Source organism: Falco cherrug, chromosome 3, assembly GCF_023634085.1.
Source record: "Falco cherrug isolate bFalChe1 chromosome 3, bFalChe1.pri, whole genome shotgun sequence".
NCBI classification, from domain to species: Eukaryota; Metazoa; Chordata; class Aves; order Falconiformes; family Falconidae; genus Falco; species Falco cherrug.
In genome coordinates this window covers 15,976,971-15,991,382 of record NC_073699.1, presented here as the reverse complement: position 1 = coordinate 15,991,382, position 14,412 = coordinate 15,976,971, and the positions used below count along the sequence as shown (strand labels likewise).

The 14,412-nt window shown below is 37.9% G+C and overlaps 1 protein-coding gene across 2 annotated transcripts in view; it reads right to left on the bottom strand.

The window, feature by feature from the left end:
• Nucleotides 1–14,412, bottom strand: part of ADCY8 (adenylate cyclase 8) — a 132,243-nt gene that overhangs the window by 39,344 nt on the left and 78,487 nt on the right. The window contains exons 6-8 of one of the 2 annotated variants that reach the window (XM_005439546.4): nucleotides 12,874–13,032; nucleotides 9,124–9,394; nucleotides 2,953–3,150 (exon numbers count right to left, since the gene is read on the bottom strand). In XM_005439546.4, the coding sequence (XP_005439603.3) occupies nucleotides 2,953–3,150; nucleotides 9,124–9,394; nucleotides 12,874–13,032 (628 nt within the window). The remainder of the gene's footprint in view (nucleotides 1–2,952; nucleotides 3,151–9,123; nucleotides 9,395–12,873; nucleotides 13,033–14,412) is intronic. The other variant, XM_027805923.2, reaches the window with a different exon arrangement.

Genomic DNA, 14,412 nt, shown 5'->3' with positions numbered 1-14,412 from the left:
TAGCATAAATCTGCTGCCTGCAATTGTTTTACAAAGGGAAAAACCCAAACCAACCCACATTTCAGATCTATTCAAGCAACCCCAAAAGATTTATCATGCCACAGCATACTAGTCCTGTTGCTAATGCAGGAGGAAGAAGAAATAGGGATTATTGTTCATGCGGTTACTCACTGCCTTGTGCTTTGGGGTACAGAGCATTAACACAATTCTCACTGAACAAGGTGGAAGTAACACATCTTGATCGGGATCTCAGCTATGGGTACTGGTTGTTCTGCCTGCTGAATAACTGTAAAGGCTGGGACAAGATGTACTTACAGATCAAAGAAATAAATATTAGGCAGATGCCAGCGCTGCCTGAAAAAGTGATGGTGAAATGCGAGGGCACAAGATTTTGCATCGGAGAGGTTACTGTACTTCAGAGCCACCTCTGACCTGAAGCTGCCACTGTGCTGGCCAGAAGGTGAGTAGCAGCGAATGGAAACGGCCACGTGAGATGGGAGACCCGTAGACACATACTGCCCACTTACTCAGCAGCGCTGCGGGGAGCAGCTCTAGATGCTGATGTAGAAGGTCATGTAAGCAGTTGCAAAATGTTAATGGCTAGAAGAAAACATAATTCCAAACTGAAAGGTTAGGGGTGGGGAGAGCAGAGGGAAAAGGCTGGTGAAATAGCTTTGTGAGACTCCAATTTAAATCTGAGGGTTTTTTTGTTTTGTTTCCTGAATGGGCAGGAAGAAGGGAGAAAGTGAGACTAATATAACATGGAGGAAATAGGTACTTTCTCTAAGAAAGCAATTCACACATGATTTTTTTCATGACTGCCTGTAGACTATGGTTTACAACTAAAGCTATTGGGACAAACCTGTAATTACTGTACAAACAAATAAGGAGGGAAGGGACATTTCCCACGTTGTCCCACAAGACACTGCCCCTGCCTATAATGAAGAGGACACTGCGATTCATCTTTCCTTAATCCACATCATCTCCTTGCATCCCAGTGCATTGAACACAAGCAAGGAAGTTGCTGGCCAGCAACTGTCCAACTGTTAGAGGTGGATGAACTGGAGCAAATAAAGCAGTGTTGATAGTTTTAGAACTTTACCACCACAATGCTAAAAACTAGCTCAATTTAGAGGACAGAAGAGAGATTCAGTCTACTGAAAGGATTTTGTGTTTCTATTGGGACTTACAGCTAAGGAAATACTGGATGACAACACCACTTTCCAAAAACTGCAGCACAGTTTTCCATTGGAACTGTCACACTGAGAAGAAAACGTATCAAAGTTACTAAACATACTGACTTTTAAATAGACTGTTTGTCATCCAGATGCAATTAAAGACTTTATTAATATTTAAAATCCGACCTATGTGATGTGGTGGTTTAAAGCATGATTCTTTTTTTTTCCACCTCCTCAAACTGCATTTAAATGAAATGCTACACTTTACACATAGATTTTTCTTTGTGGCTGCTACCTGTGAAATCTAAAGTTACAAGAAAGTTTATATTCTGAATATAGGACCTGATTCTGGGGAGTGTCCCTTTACTCCAGCCCATGGTCAGACCTAATTTTTATTAGATAATAATGTAAGGCTACATTCAGCAAGCTGTTTGTGACCAGACTGTTTCCTCTTTTGCACAAAAAAATTCTAACATACCATCCCCCACCTTCTAGGTTATATGCTATCTTGTCTAGACTCTTTCACCTTATCTTTTGACCTTGTGACTTGAAACGATTAAAGATTACTCATGACTTTTGGGGCTTTAGATGGTAACATACAGGATACCAAAATTCTTGGATTTCACTTCCTCCGTGTCCCCATCAGCTTTGCATGTTGACTGCACTGAGAGTACTATCTTTGTATATTCTGTTGCAGCAATAATGGCTAATTCAGCTTTGGGGATTCTACCTTGTTTCTCAGTGTCATAAATATCCTCATGGGGAAACTGAATCCTCTTTTCTTTTTTTTTTTTTTTTTTTTTTTTAAATGAACCTTTCTTTATCCTCCTACAGGACTGCTTGTGAAATAAGGGCTTAAATCTACTTCAAGCAGAATATTTCTTTCCCAGTGGTTTTCATTAAGCTCTCACCACTGAAACCACCTGAGGACTGGTCTCCCATAACTCAAGTAAAAAAGTCTGTTTTCCAGTGGAGGTTTAAGTGATGATAGAGAGGTGGGCCTTCATCTGTCCAGATCCTCATTACTTTTCTTTCTATTGCAGACCTGCTGTTGCTGCATTGTAATACCATACAGGTCAATTAAATCATTTGAGATCTGTGCAACCTCACCCCATGTCAGCAGTGTGCAAGGAAAATCCTCCCATTGACTTATCTTTTTAACTTATAACTTATGTCTGGATGTAGACTGAAATAGAAATTAGTGAGACCATATTGCTGTTGAGAAGCAGCAAAGACAGGAACAGTATTTACCTCTTAGAAGCAGATGTTAAAAAAAGGATGTTTAAAACAAAGAGTTGACAAGTTCGTTTTGACTTAAAATAAACATAGCAGCTGCCTGAAGGACATCAGATGGATCCTTGACTAAATGAAAGAAACATATCTATATAAATATAGATATATGTTTTGAATAAAGTGTCAGTTTATTAATAAGCTCAATCACCATTTGTGTCAAAGCAACCTGTCATCTGATGGAAAACTGCTTGTACTTGACAGAAAGTGAAACCCAGCAAACGGCTGTTGTTTTGGAGGCAGAGTTTGCTCAGTGTAGGCATTTTCCAACAATGAAAATATAATCATTGCAGCATTATAACACCAGCATCATGACACTGTCTATTATGACCTCTAACTCAGTCCCAACTTCTGAAAACTGAAACAAAATTAAAAACAAAACAAGAAAACAAACAATGCAAGCTAGAACCTACAGCTTCTCTACTTCAGTGGACATTTATTACAATTTGAGTTGTGAATAATGCGGCTACCAAGACCCAGCTACCTTATGCTCCAGGCTGGAGTCTTTAAACATCAGTGAAAAAGGCTTGATATGCTCTCTTCTCAATTTATCGCCACTCCGTAAGTCGATGGTGTGCTCTATTCGCTTGTTAATTTCCTCAGGCCCAGACTGGACATGCAAAGCTTGTGCAAGATGGTTTGGAAGCAGATTTATTGAATTTCTTGTTAGGGCAGCCAGAGTCTAGGGGAAAGCACATGCAAACAGAATAAACCTGCTGGTCCCCTTGGGTTAAAAATGCAATGTTTTAGATCATGTTGCATTGCAAACCATTACAGCATCCCATGCAATTCATTCAATGAAATCTATAGAAGTGTAAAATAATAAGTCTGTTCCACTAAACACATACAGTACGTTAAGGGGACTACTTTAACGCTCTTTTTTGTACAGACTAGGAGTTTTGCTCCTGCACTGAACACTAGGACTGTATTCCCCTTTCCAGATTCTGCTAATTAATTATTAGAGCATGCATGAGGGGAGTACACACCAAAATCACAGCAGGGTATCTAACTCAGTGCTGTGTTTTAACAACTAAGAATGCAAGGTACAGAAAAGAGAGGTAACGATGCTTTTCTTGATCTTAAAGTTACTGGATGTGTGTAGTTAAGGAACAGATCAGTTTGGCAGGAGTGAAGAAGGTGACGTTTCTGTTTACTTCAGCATGGATTTTCAGATAATATATTCTTCTTCACTACTGATATATTTCAGCCAATCTAGATTACAGTTAGGCTATACGACTTAATTTAACTGTAATTCATATTATTATTTTAAATGTTGTCTCAAATGCATTGTTCCTTTGTTATTTCATTGATTAATCAAAAGAAAAAGAAAGTACTTTTGCACAGCTTTGCAAAGGAAGGCTAGCAGAGATAGTACGAAGGGTGCTTCACTTTCAGGGAAGAGGTAGACTTTACTGTCATAAAAAGAATACTCAGTCCAGTTTCATGGTATCATTTCACAACAAACCACAGTGAACCAGCACTTTCCCACTTGAAAGGGAAAATCAACTCTACTACCTGTGATATTCCCAAGGGTTAAGAAATGTTAATGAATGGAAAGGATATAAACCTTCATACATAATTGCATAAGACACTGCAGAATTATTATGGACAAGTTATAAACTTCTGCAGAGAAAAGGTATCCCATAGGTCCTTGCTGGAAAGATCTTCTGCTATATCTCCTACTGGGCAATGTTGGAAACAGGAATTTGGGATAGATTATTACTTTTTTTCTCTGGAAAGTCAGCTCTTTCTTATCGTGGGATTATATACAGCAAATTATATAGGGAGGTCTCCCTTGTTCATATCCAAACCACAGTCAGCAATTACATTCTAATGAATCTTAGAGAGCACATGAGAACACAGGGAGAGTCCTAGGTACCTTCTATCAAACCCCAAGTGACAATTTTCTTTACAATCCTAAAATATAGTTTACAGATGCTGTAGTCATGGATAGTGTTTTGTTTTCTCATATTCCATTTTTTGATGAGTAACTTAAAGCCCAAAATATAGGCAGAAAAGGATATCAGGATCAAAATCTTTTATTTAACTGAAAAGGAATCCTCCCATTTGCTTTAGTAGAAAAAAGACATCAGCAGAGAAGGTTTGGCAAACCACTCTACTCAATTCTCCCCATCTTCTGTCCAGAAAATAAATTTCATGAACATTTGGAGAAAAGAAAAGTACCAGGGAAACTTTTCTCATGCTAAAGTTTCAGATATGCCTGAATCCACATCTTAGCCTTGGAGTTAAGGTGGAAACTCTTAAGGTTAAAGTGAAATCCCAGGAAAACAATCCATTGAGTCAGCTTTATAAATACTACATTATTACACACTAGGACACTACTTTAGTTGAGGTATTCCTCTCTTTTAAACTGAGATATGCAGAAAAATTTTGGTGGTCAAAATCACACAAGTGGGTCTTTAGTCACTGTTAAAAGATGAGATCGCATCAGATGCTGTTGTGTGCATTAATTCCTCAGAATTAGTTCATATTGCTAAATCTCCACTGGAAGGGAGGCTGGAGAAGGTCCCTAATGTTTTAGCTGGGCATTGTGTTTCATTTAAATGGGAAGAATCATCTTAATTCATCCTAGCCAGGGACTATGTTTTGCTTCAAATTATATTTTAAAAATTAATTAATATGAAAAAATTGTCTTCTTGCTGAATGTATGAAGTGGTTTACAGTTTGTGGTAGATGGACATGACATAATATCACTGCTATGGCAATGGTGCCATTAGTACTAATGCAAAAATGGACTCTGAAGTTGCATTTGTTTTCACAGGATAACAAGGTAATTCATATTTGAGTTTAATGGAGTCTTCTCTCCCTCACACCCATACACATACTTAAGAAAACTGCCTCCCTGTAATTAGTAACAACAATGAAAAAGATCATGTAAATTATTGTCTCAAGAATATGTTCTAACCACATTTTGCCTGCATTCCCCCCTGTGCTGTACATCTTTTAAGACTCTGTTGTGCCAATGTAAAGAAATATTGGCTCTTCCAATTACCTCACCCTCATTTTTGTGAACAGCTGTATGGAAGATACAGTTGTGAATTCTACATAGGGCACTTGAACTTTCCTTACGCTGACAATAACCATTCATTCTGACAATAACAGAACACATACAAGGTTCTGTAAGGAAAAAAGCCTAGCTAAACTTGCCTCTGAGACTAAAAGAATTTAGGAGGAATTAAAACAAATAAATAATAAAATTCTAGCTTTTAGATACTTCACAGAGATTTAAAAAAGGTAGCTTCAATTAGATTTTACTTCCTTCCTGAAAGCTTTCATGCAACAAGTCCAAGTATCTTGAACTCTAACAAGAAGGAAAATTTTAAATCAGGGCCATTTATAAAGTCTTCTAGAAAGGCCATCTAGGAAGGCTTCAAATTATTATTATTTTTTTTTAATGTTGTAAACACCAGGTCGTAGAAGGAAATAGGGGAATACAAGGTCACGTGTTTAAAGAGTCAGTATGCAGGTAGGATTTGGTTCAAGAGGAAGACACCTACATGAAGGTGTCTAGGGGCTTGTTTAAACTATTACTGGCAATATACACTCTGGATAGTATCAGTTGCCCAGTCATATGCAGCAATGGTCAGCTGAGATGCCCTAGGTTACTCTGGACAGCAGTCTGGAGCCAGGAGATATGGCACAACACCTACGGGAACCCCATAAGTTCCATGGATGGTGGTGGAGACCAGCTGGTGTGTGCTAGCTATAGTATCTCCAGCGGCAACACACAGGCACAGTTAAGCTGAATCAAGCTGTTACTCAGCATGTTTCGGCATGGGTGTTTAGCCCTGAGACATCAGTCTCTCACCTGGTTTCTAACTGATAGTCCAGATGATGACAGGTCTTTCATAAGCCCTTTGTCATATGCATGTCTCAGGCACGCTAGAGCACTACAAGTAGCACTAGATCCTTACGTTTAGGAGCTGAGCTGTGTGAGAGATCGACACCTAGGTAGATACACAAATGCAGGTGCCTTGGTTTTGAACTGAATTTTACCCTGTTGTTTGTACTTGTCTGGCTTGGGAGTCTTGAAGTATAATTTTTGTGATAACTGTTAAGTCATTGCAGCCACAACTAAAATAGGCTTCTAGAAGACACAGACATTTTAATGTTTTTTTTTCTAATTCACATCGTTACAGGCACATCAGGTTCCTCCAGCACCGCACACAGTGACTGTGTAATGCTTTCAGCTATTTCTTTCATAAGGCACTCTGAAGAAGCTCAACTTCATCAGCTATTAATTTACTTTAGAGGAGGAGGTCTCCACTCTCTTAACATAAAATAACTTTTGTCCACCTCTCTTTGCTTTAGGAAAACAGCCCAGAGACTTTTTTCTATAACAAAAACCTCCATCCATATTGGGCATGGTCTGAATTTGAGAGCAAGCCCTAGCATCCTTGGCTTACCTCACCGTCAGAGCTAAGGCTCATGGTGCTAAACATGCTGTAAACACAGTGTTTCTTGTTACACTTTTGTTAAGGTCTGTGATGGCATACATCACACAAGTAAAGAGTGGTTGTTCTGTTCCTTACTCATATCAACACACCTTCAATTCACTGACTTAGGCTGCCCGTAGAAAATAAGTTTGAGATAAAGAATATGGATTGTGATGTGTGATGTGTGAGTTTGGCAAAAGAACTCACCTGAGCCTTTGCCATTCATACTCTTCCTAACATGACTATAGCTAAAAGTAAGGCACATGATCAGAGTTGCTCAAATTTTGTTGTAACTTACAATGGGTAAAGAAATCATTTAAATGCCATTACGGATTAATTCATTGTTGGGTTGCTGCTATTTGGATTCTCAACCTCTGCTGCTGCCAGTAACCTTTAGACTGCATAATTAGTGTTATTAAATGCTTATTCTGTCCAAGACTGACACAATTCTAGAAAAAGCTACTATATCCTGGTATAATTTAAACCTATCAGCTGAATTTTGAGCTGAAATACTTTTGGAGTAGTAATGACTCTTGTCTCAACTTTAAAATTGAAAATTACATAATGATTAAACCACACATGGAATAGCAGATTTTTAAAAACTTGTCTCCACCAAAAACCTTATTGTAAAGCTGTGTAATATAAGATTATAGTTATTTCAGCACAAAAACAAGATCTTAAAAAGCAGTGAGAAACAATTCTAAAAAAAGAACTGTTAATTCTCATAAAACAAAAATCTACTATAAAACAACTGTTTAGTTATGCCTATTTCAATGATTTCAATGGGCTTTTTACTAGTTTATTGGGTGGGAGTTGTTCAATATTCAAATAAAAACACTAGTCCCTTATTTTACTCCTCTTCATTGTTAGTATCAAGGTCAAGCTTAGCTAAGAAAATGTTCAACAAATGTTAGCCTAATCCACATAATCTTTTTGACTACAGAAACTGGAATGTCTTGAAGGGAAAGAAGAAGAAACAGAGATCAGAAGATATTCATAGCAGCATGCACCCACCTCTATTCCTAATGAAATGAGAATATAGAGACAGGTCAACAAAATACAGAGAACACTAAAAGGCAGTGTACATGCAGCTACACAGATGTACAGAACATATATAAAACAGGTGTTTTATATAACAGCGAACTATGCCATGCTCCTGTTCAGGTTGAAGAGACGAAGACACCATGGGCTGATTGATTGTGAAGGTTTATCACTTCTAAGCAGAATTGTAAGAAGCAGAAGACGGTTGACAAAACAAGACCTCCACACAACAGCGCTTGAGGTTCAACAGACAGTGCAGACAAGTAGGACTAAAGGTGTGCAGCAGAAGAAAGGATATATATCATGTTATTACAGATCCCTCAGAAAAATGGAAGAAAACTCCAGGTGACAATGTTTCATAAAGACTCATCAATCTTTCAAATGCAGTGAAAAGAGCGGTGTCTGAGGGCATTTTAACCTTTCCATCTTTAATTCCTCTAAGCAAGCAGATTTCGCAAAGCAATTTTTATGACTGTACAAGAATTTCTGGTTCCCAGGGTGCTAGCAATCAGCCGTGCAGTGCCTGTGGAAAAGATCTGATCAGGAGCAGTTGTTATTATCTCATTTTTCTATTGAGCTGCTCGTTACCATAGAGTCTAACTCACCTGCTCATGAACCTTAATTACATCTTAGAATCAGAGGTTTTAATATTTTTTATTTAAAAAGAAAAAAAGTGAAGAATGGACAAACTGTTTTCACAGGGTGCTTTTTTTAAAGTAGATCTTGTTTCTTTCCCTCATATATCAATAACCTACACGGTGCTTTTGCCTCTGGCAAAATGTCCGTTCATTCATCCCTTCGCTTTGATGGCAGTGCAGCGAATCTATGCAAGGAGGTACAAACTCTGACTAGAATGTCCCAGCTAAACATTAGCTTTACTTTTAATTTACTTCTTTATGGACTGGTTCAATTAAAACTAAGCTTGTAGTATTTAATTTTAGTTGGAAAATAACTCCAAAATCTCTGGTCCACTGGCATTTCTCCAGTTTGGATACATGTTTTATTTCTGTCCTGAAATGATTTGTTTAATCCTCTGCTGTTACAGTATGTGTTAGAATAAAGGTTAGAGATGAATTTTGCTCCTCTGAGGCTTCCATTATTGAAACGCACTCAAGCAGGCATTCACACTTGATGACATTAAAGGAAGTTTGACTTACGTTCTGTTTTCCCACTATGTTATCAAATGGAAGTTCAGGGCTCCAGGAACCTTCGGTAAATGTTGCTCCACTGTTCCTCCTGTCGGAGGAACTGACAGCCTCTTTCACAATGTCTTCAGGCAAAGTCAACAGACTCTCCTCAGGTTGTTTAATTAAATAAGTCTCAATGTTATGTTTTCTCAAGAATTCATTACGCTCTTTGCCATGCCCTTCTTCGACTTTATAATCCCCGTTCAGGCAGTCCAGAGTGGCTTTGGAGATGTGAATTCTCCTGCATATGTGAAATAAGTAGTAGAAAATACTGACTGTGCTTTAGTGTACATAGACAAGAAGGAGTTTATGAACTTTGCATAATTTTTAACATGATGTATAATTAGAAGGTGTATGACAGTTTCTATAAAGAAAAGGAAATCGTTTATTCAACAAACATGAGCTTCATTTGGGGAGAAATACTCTCAAGACATGTTCACATCAATAGGATCTCATGAATGCACAAAGTACTGTCACAGGAAAGACATTATGATATTCATACCTGATGCCTTTGCTCACAGTAATGGTTTAATGGGAGACCTTCCTGAGTAAAATACTACTCAGAGTGAATGGAAATTGCCACTTCAGGTAAATATGGTGAGAGGAAAATATATGGTATGCATTACAGCGTTTTACATGAAGCTCTTTAATTTCCTTCATTTACCTGAGATAGCTTAAACAGTTGAAATTAGCGGTCTGATTGCATCTGAAGTGAATTAGGGAAACAAGGGAACTATAAAAAGGCAAGTGAGGTGATAATTTCTGGTAAGACTAAGCGATGAGTTCAAAAACCTTTTCCAAAAGTAAACTTGAATTTAAGAGGTGACATACAAAAAGCTCAAATTTGCAAAAGCATAATACGGCTTTGGATGTCTTCCAATCAAACCTGGAGGGTGTTTCTTATTTCTATTTTTAAGACATCTTTAAGTTCCTACATGTAGGGTAAATTTCAAACATCTCTAAAACACATCCACATGGTTAGCCATGCTATACTTTACAATGCATTATCATAAATGCAGTAAGAGATGTTCATTAGGCAGTTATCTAATTCAAGCAAATAAATGTAGTGACTCCATTAAAACTCGCTCATTTTTCAAACTTTGATGCATGGCATAGCACTTTCTGAAAGTCAGACTCACAGACCGATTCCTAAAATTCAGTCAGATAAAATTATTGATTAGTTCTTGATGACACATGCTGAGGCATTTTTATCAGGCACCACAAAATGGCTCATCTCCACTGAAGGAAATGGTCCTAGCAAGCCCCTTGCGAATGATAACAGCTTTAACTAAAGCATGGAGTTGGCTATTGATGTAATACCCTTAAATGGACCAAGTATTACTAAATAGTTGGTAGATTAAATATATTTTATTGTTTCACCTTTTGTACAGCTTGTTTAAAAATCCTTAAAATGGATAGTGGAGAGAAGTCTTTTTAATTTGATACAAATACGGTAAATTGGGTACCTGAGTATTGAAGTAAAGAAGTATAGCCTGTCCTATTGTGGAAAACTTATCAGACACCAAGCTTTAGATGACACCAGTCATTGAATCATCCTAGAAAATTAATTATTAGCTAGGCTTTATGGCAATTCAATACCATAGATTAATACCTAGATACACCAGGTGAAGACTGTTAGAAAATGAGGTCCTAGCAGAAGAGTGTCTCTCAAACAACACTGTAGGATCTTACATTATTTCTTTCTCAGGTGTTGTGGAATCATTTTTTTCCTCTCAGAAAACCAGAAATGGTTGCTTTTTCTCAGTTCCCCTGAGTGCCTCCTTCCATGACAGCTGAGCTGCCTGCTTATGCTCCTTCTTTTGGGGGCAATCTGCATCACCCATGTGTATGAGGTCTCAGGGTGATACGCAGCCCTCGAGGGGAAGAGCTCAGCCCCTTCTCTTCTTCCCCCGTGGGTGGAGGGATCCCCCTGATGCTGGGTGGGTGAGCTGCCTCCCTCCTCTGTGCGCTCAGGAGAGGGCTGTGGCTCATTTTTGCTGGTGTGGGAGCAGGACCATTCATAGCCCCAGAGCAGCTTTTCTGATGAAACGAGAGGAAAGAAGTGCAGCTCTGGGAATGGGAATGATCTTGGTATTGTGGCAGGCAGGGGGATTTGAATACTGGCAGCAGGGAGAAGTAAGGAGAGGCTGGAGTGAACTGAGCTGCTCTAAATCTGCTGTATGCACAAGGGAAGTCTGATATAAATCACTGTTTTGAGGGACTTAGTGAATATATGTCACATACAGGCTTTGTTCTGTTGGCAAACTGATTTACAGGAGTAGAAATCACTCTGCTCCAATAGACTGCAAGCTAGCCTGGCATTTTATCAACAGCAAGGTAGGTTATTCATTAATAGCTGTGCTACTTGCACATATTAACAGCAAAAAAACATACTTTTTGCAGGTGCAGATGGTGAAACTTATATGATTGATTTTCTTGTGTTAACAAAGCAGCATGTGACCTTTATTAGTCATCTGGGGCTATCGTGTGGAATAAGCAACAAGGAAAGAAAAAAATTGTTCTGCAATTTTATACACTGGTGACATATGCAGAGTATAGAAGTTATTTTCAAAGCATGCAACATTTCATTTTCTGCTGATTCTAAGAAAATGTATTAGTATAAAGATCTACTAAGGGGATAGGTGGAAGAGGCCTGCATTTGAAAATACAATCTAAAGCAAATATCTTTCTAACTTCCTGGGAACATGACAGCTCTGACAGATCCTAATGTATGTGTAGGGAGTACAGCACCTGGCTCAGAGTTGATAACTTCAAACCTCTCTTACTCAAGGTGACAGCATCACTTAGACTTTCTCTGCATAAAGATGCCCGCTACTATTGCTTCTGTGTTCCATGGCCAAAAATTCAATTGTCATAGGGGTTCTTTTCCTACATCTTTCATCAACAGAAGGTGAAATTGAAAGTGAACAGAGGATTCCTGCGATCACTACTGTTGCTTCAAAATTAGGATTTGCATCTTCCAAACTACAATGAGATATAGTGATGCCAGGCAGAAATAACATTCTATCTTCAAGGTGAATCGGCCACCTCAGACAAAGAAAAACTAGGCAGCTCAGTGGAAAAACATATATTTTGACATATAGACAGGTTGTCATAAATGTCAAAAAAACATCTATTAAACCATTAAATTATTTGAAAGACTTCCTGGAGAGCCTGCTGCCCATAACACCTTGTTGTTAGCGTAGCATAATTTATGCGTATTTTAGCGTATTTATGCGTAATTTAGCGTAGCGTAAATTATGAACACATAATTTTCCCACACTTTGTGCATTATGAAATAAAATGCATCACAGACTTGTGTCTCACAGCAGCATTTGATTGCAAAGGATGAGAGAACGAAGCCTGGAAAAAGTCAGGAATGGTCAGCACCTAACCACGAAATTTGAGCTACCTCTATGTATTATATGGGCTGAATACAACCACTGACCTTTTTCAGGATATTGTAGCTGGCAAAGAAAAAGAAATACCTTTCTCTTTTCCAGTGCCTTTGCAAGCTGACCATTTCTACCTTTTTTGACTATAGTCAACAGCAAAATAGAAAAAAAAAAAAAAAAAAGAAAAAAGAAAAAAGAAAAAAGAAAAAAGAAAGAAAAAGGTCATACTCGATGAAATAATGTAAGACACTTAATCTGTTGGCAAGGTTAACAGTGTATTGTGTTGGCAATGTTTTCTGATGGTGGGAAATACACGCTGCCTTACCCAGGAATTCCACCTGACTCGAGTTTGTTTGCGATATCCACGTCCCATGACCAGACATCAAACTGCCATTTTCTCAGGCCCAGCACTCCACACAGAACCGATCCTGAATGTATCCCTATCCTCATGTCAATGTCGTGCTTCGTTCTTGACCTAACATATCTGTTAAAAAAATCAAAACAAACAAAAACCAAAAGAAAATCACACTCATGAAAGTATATGTCATGGTTTTTCATATCTTTTAGTAAATAGTATGACATAATATACAATGTTAATTAACTGTCTGTTACTTTCTAGAAAGAGAGAACTTTCTAGGTAGCAAAGTACATGTAGTGAAAAAATGACTAAAAGGCAGATTATCATTCAGTGCTTAACTGCATGTGTGGGTCAGTAGCACACACATTTTTCCTATTAGACAGAAAAAGAAAGAGAGAGAGAAAAAAAGATGAGTGAAAGTATTTTGTCGGACACATTGAGGCCTTCAGCCTGGAATTATAAAAGAGCATTCAACAACATTACAAAAACTATTACTATCAAACCTGCATACACTTTTATATTATTTCATATTTTTTTAAAGAATTTTTAGTGTTTCAGAGATGTTGCTTTATTGACTGAATTTTTCCAGGGTTAGTCTTAATCCAAAGGTGAATTATTTTAAGTAGATTTGGCCAGGACATCATTTTCTCTGTTATGGTAATGGTGTGACTCTAAAATCATTTTCTTCCATTCTGTGTGATGGCAAAGACCATTTTATTCCCCAAAAATAAACACTTGTGGGCATATTTGTTAGCAGTCTTACAAAAAAGGACTTTGTCCCAGCACTGATTTCAATTAATATGTCTGTTGATTATAAAGGAAATTTTTCTGTGTTAAAATAGTGTCTTCCTCTTCTGATACAAGACAACATATATTGTTCACAGCCACAGGCACCTTAGTAGTGCCTCAGACCCAGGACTTCTTTCAAATCAGTATTGAGATACTCCAGCACATCACCGTGGGAAGCTCACAACTAAAATAATTGAGCTGTATTCATTGGGATGACAAAGAGACCACTTATCCAGTTCTGCTTGTATGATAACAATTACTTGCACCAGAAATACTATTAGAGCTAGTGTTTATTAATATTTGAATAACATGCTCGGAGTAGGAAAAGTGTATTGCTACTTTTGGTCCACAAACAAGGCTGCTCTTTCACTGTGAAGGGTCCCAGTTCTACAGTCACTGAAGTCAATAGCAGCACAGCAAGATTACACAACAGAGCAGACAAAGAGTAAACACTGTTTAAAAAAATGTGGTTTTTTTAAAAACTCTGTTTCACAACTCGGAAGCTACCACTGCCTCAGATGCCTCAGTCATAACCTTGACAGACCCTCTCCAGAGGAGAAAAGGGCAAATTGCTTACTGAATTCAGTACTTGGCCTTTCATTGTTGCAATGGGACATCAATTCTGTTCATGGAGGGGGAAAAAAAGAAAAGCTTTAAAATGGAGATAAACTAGTTGTATAAAAATGTGAGGAACTGAAAATAAGCAATTCATATTCA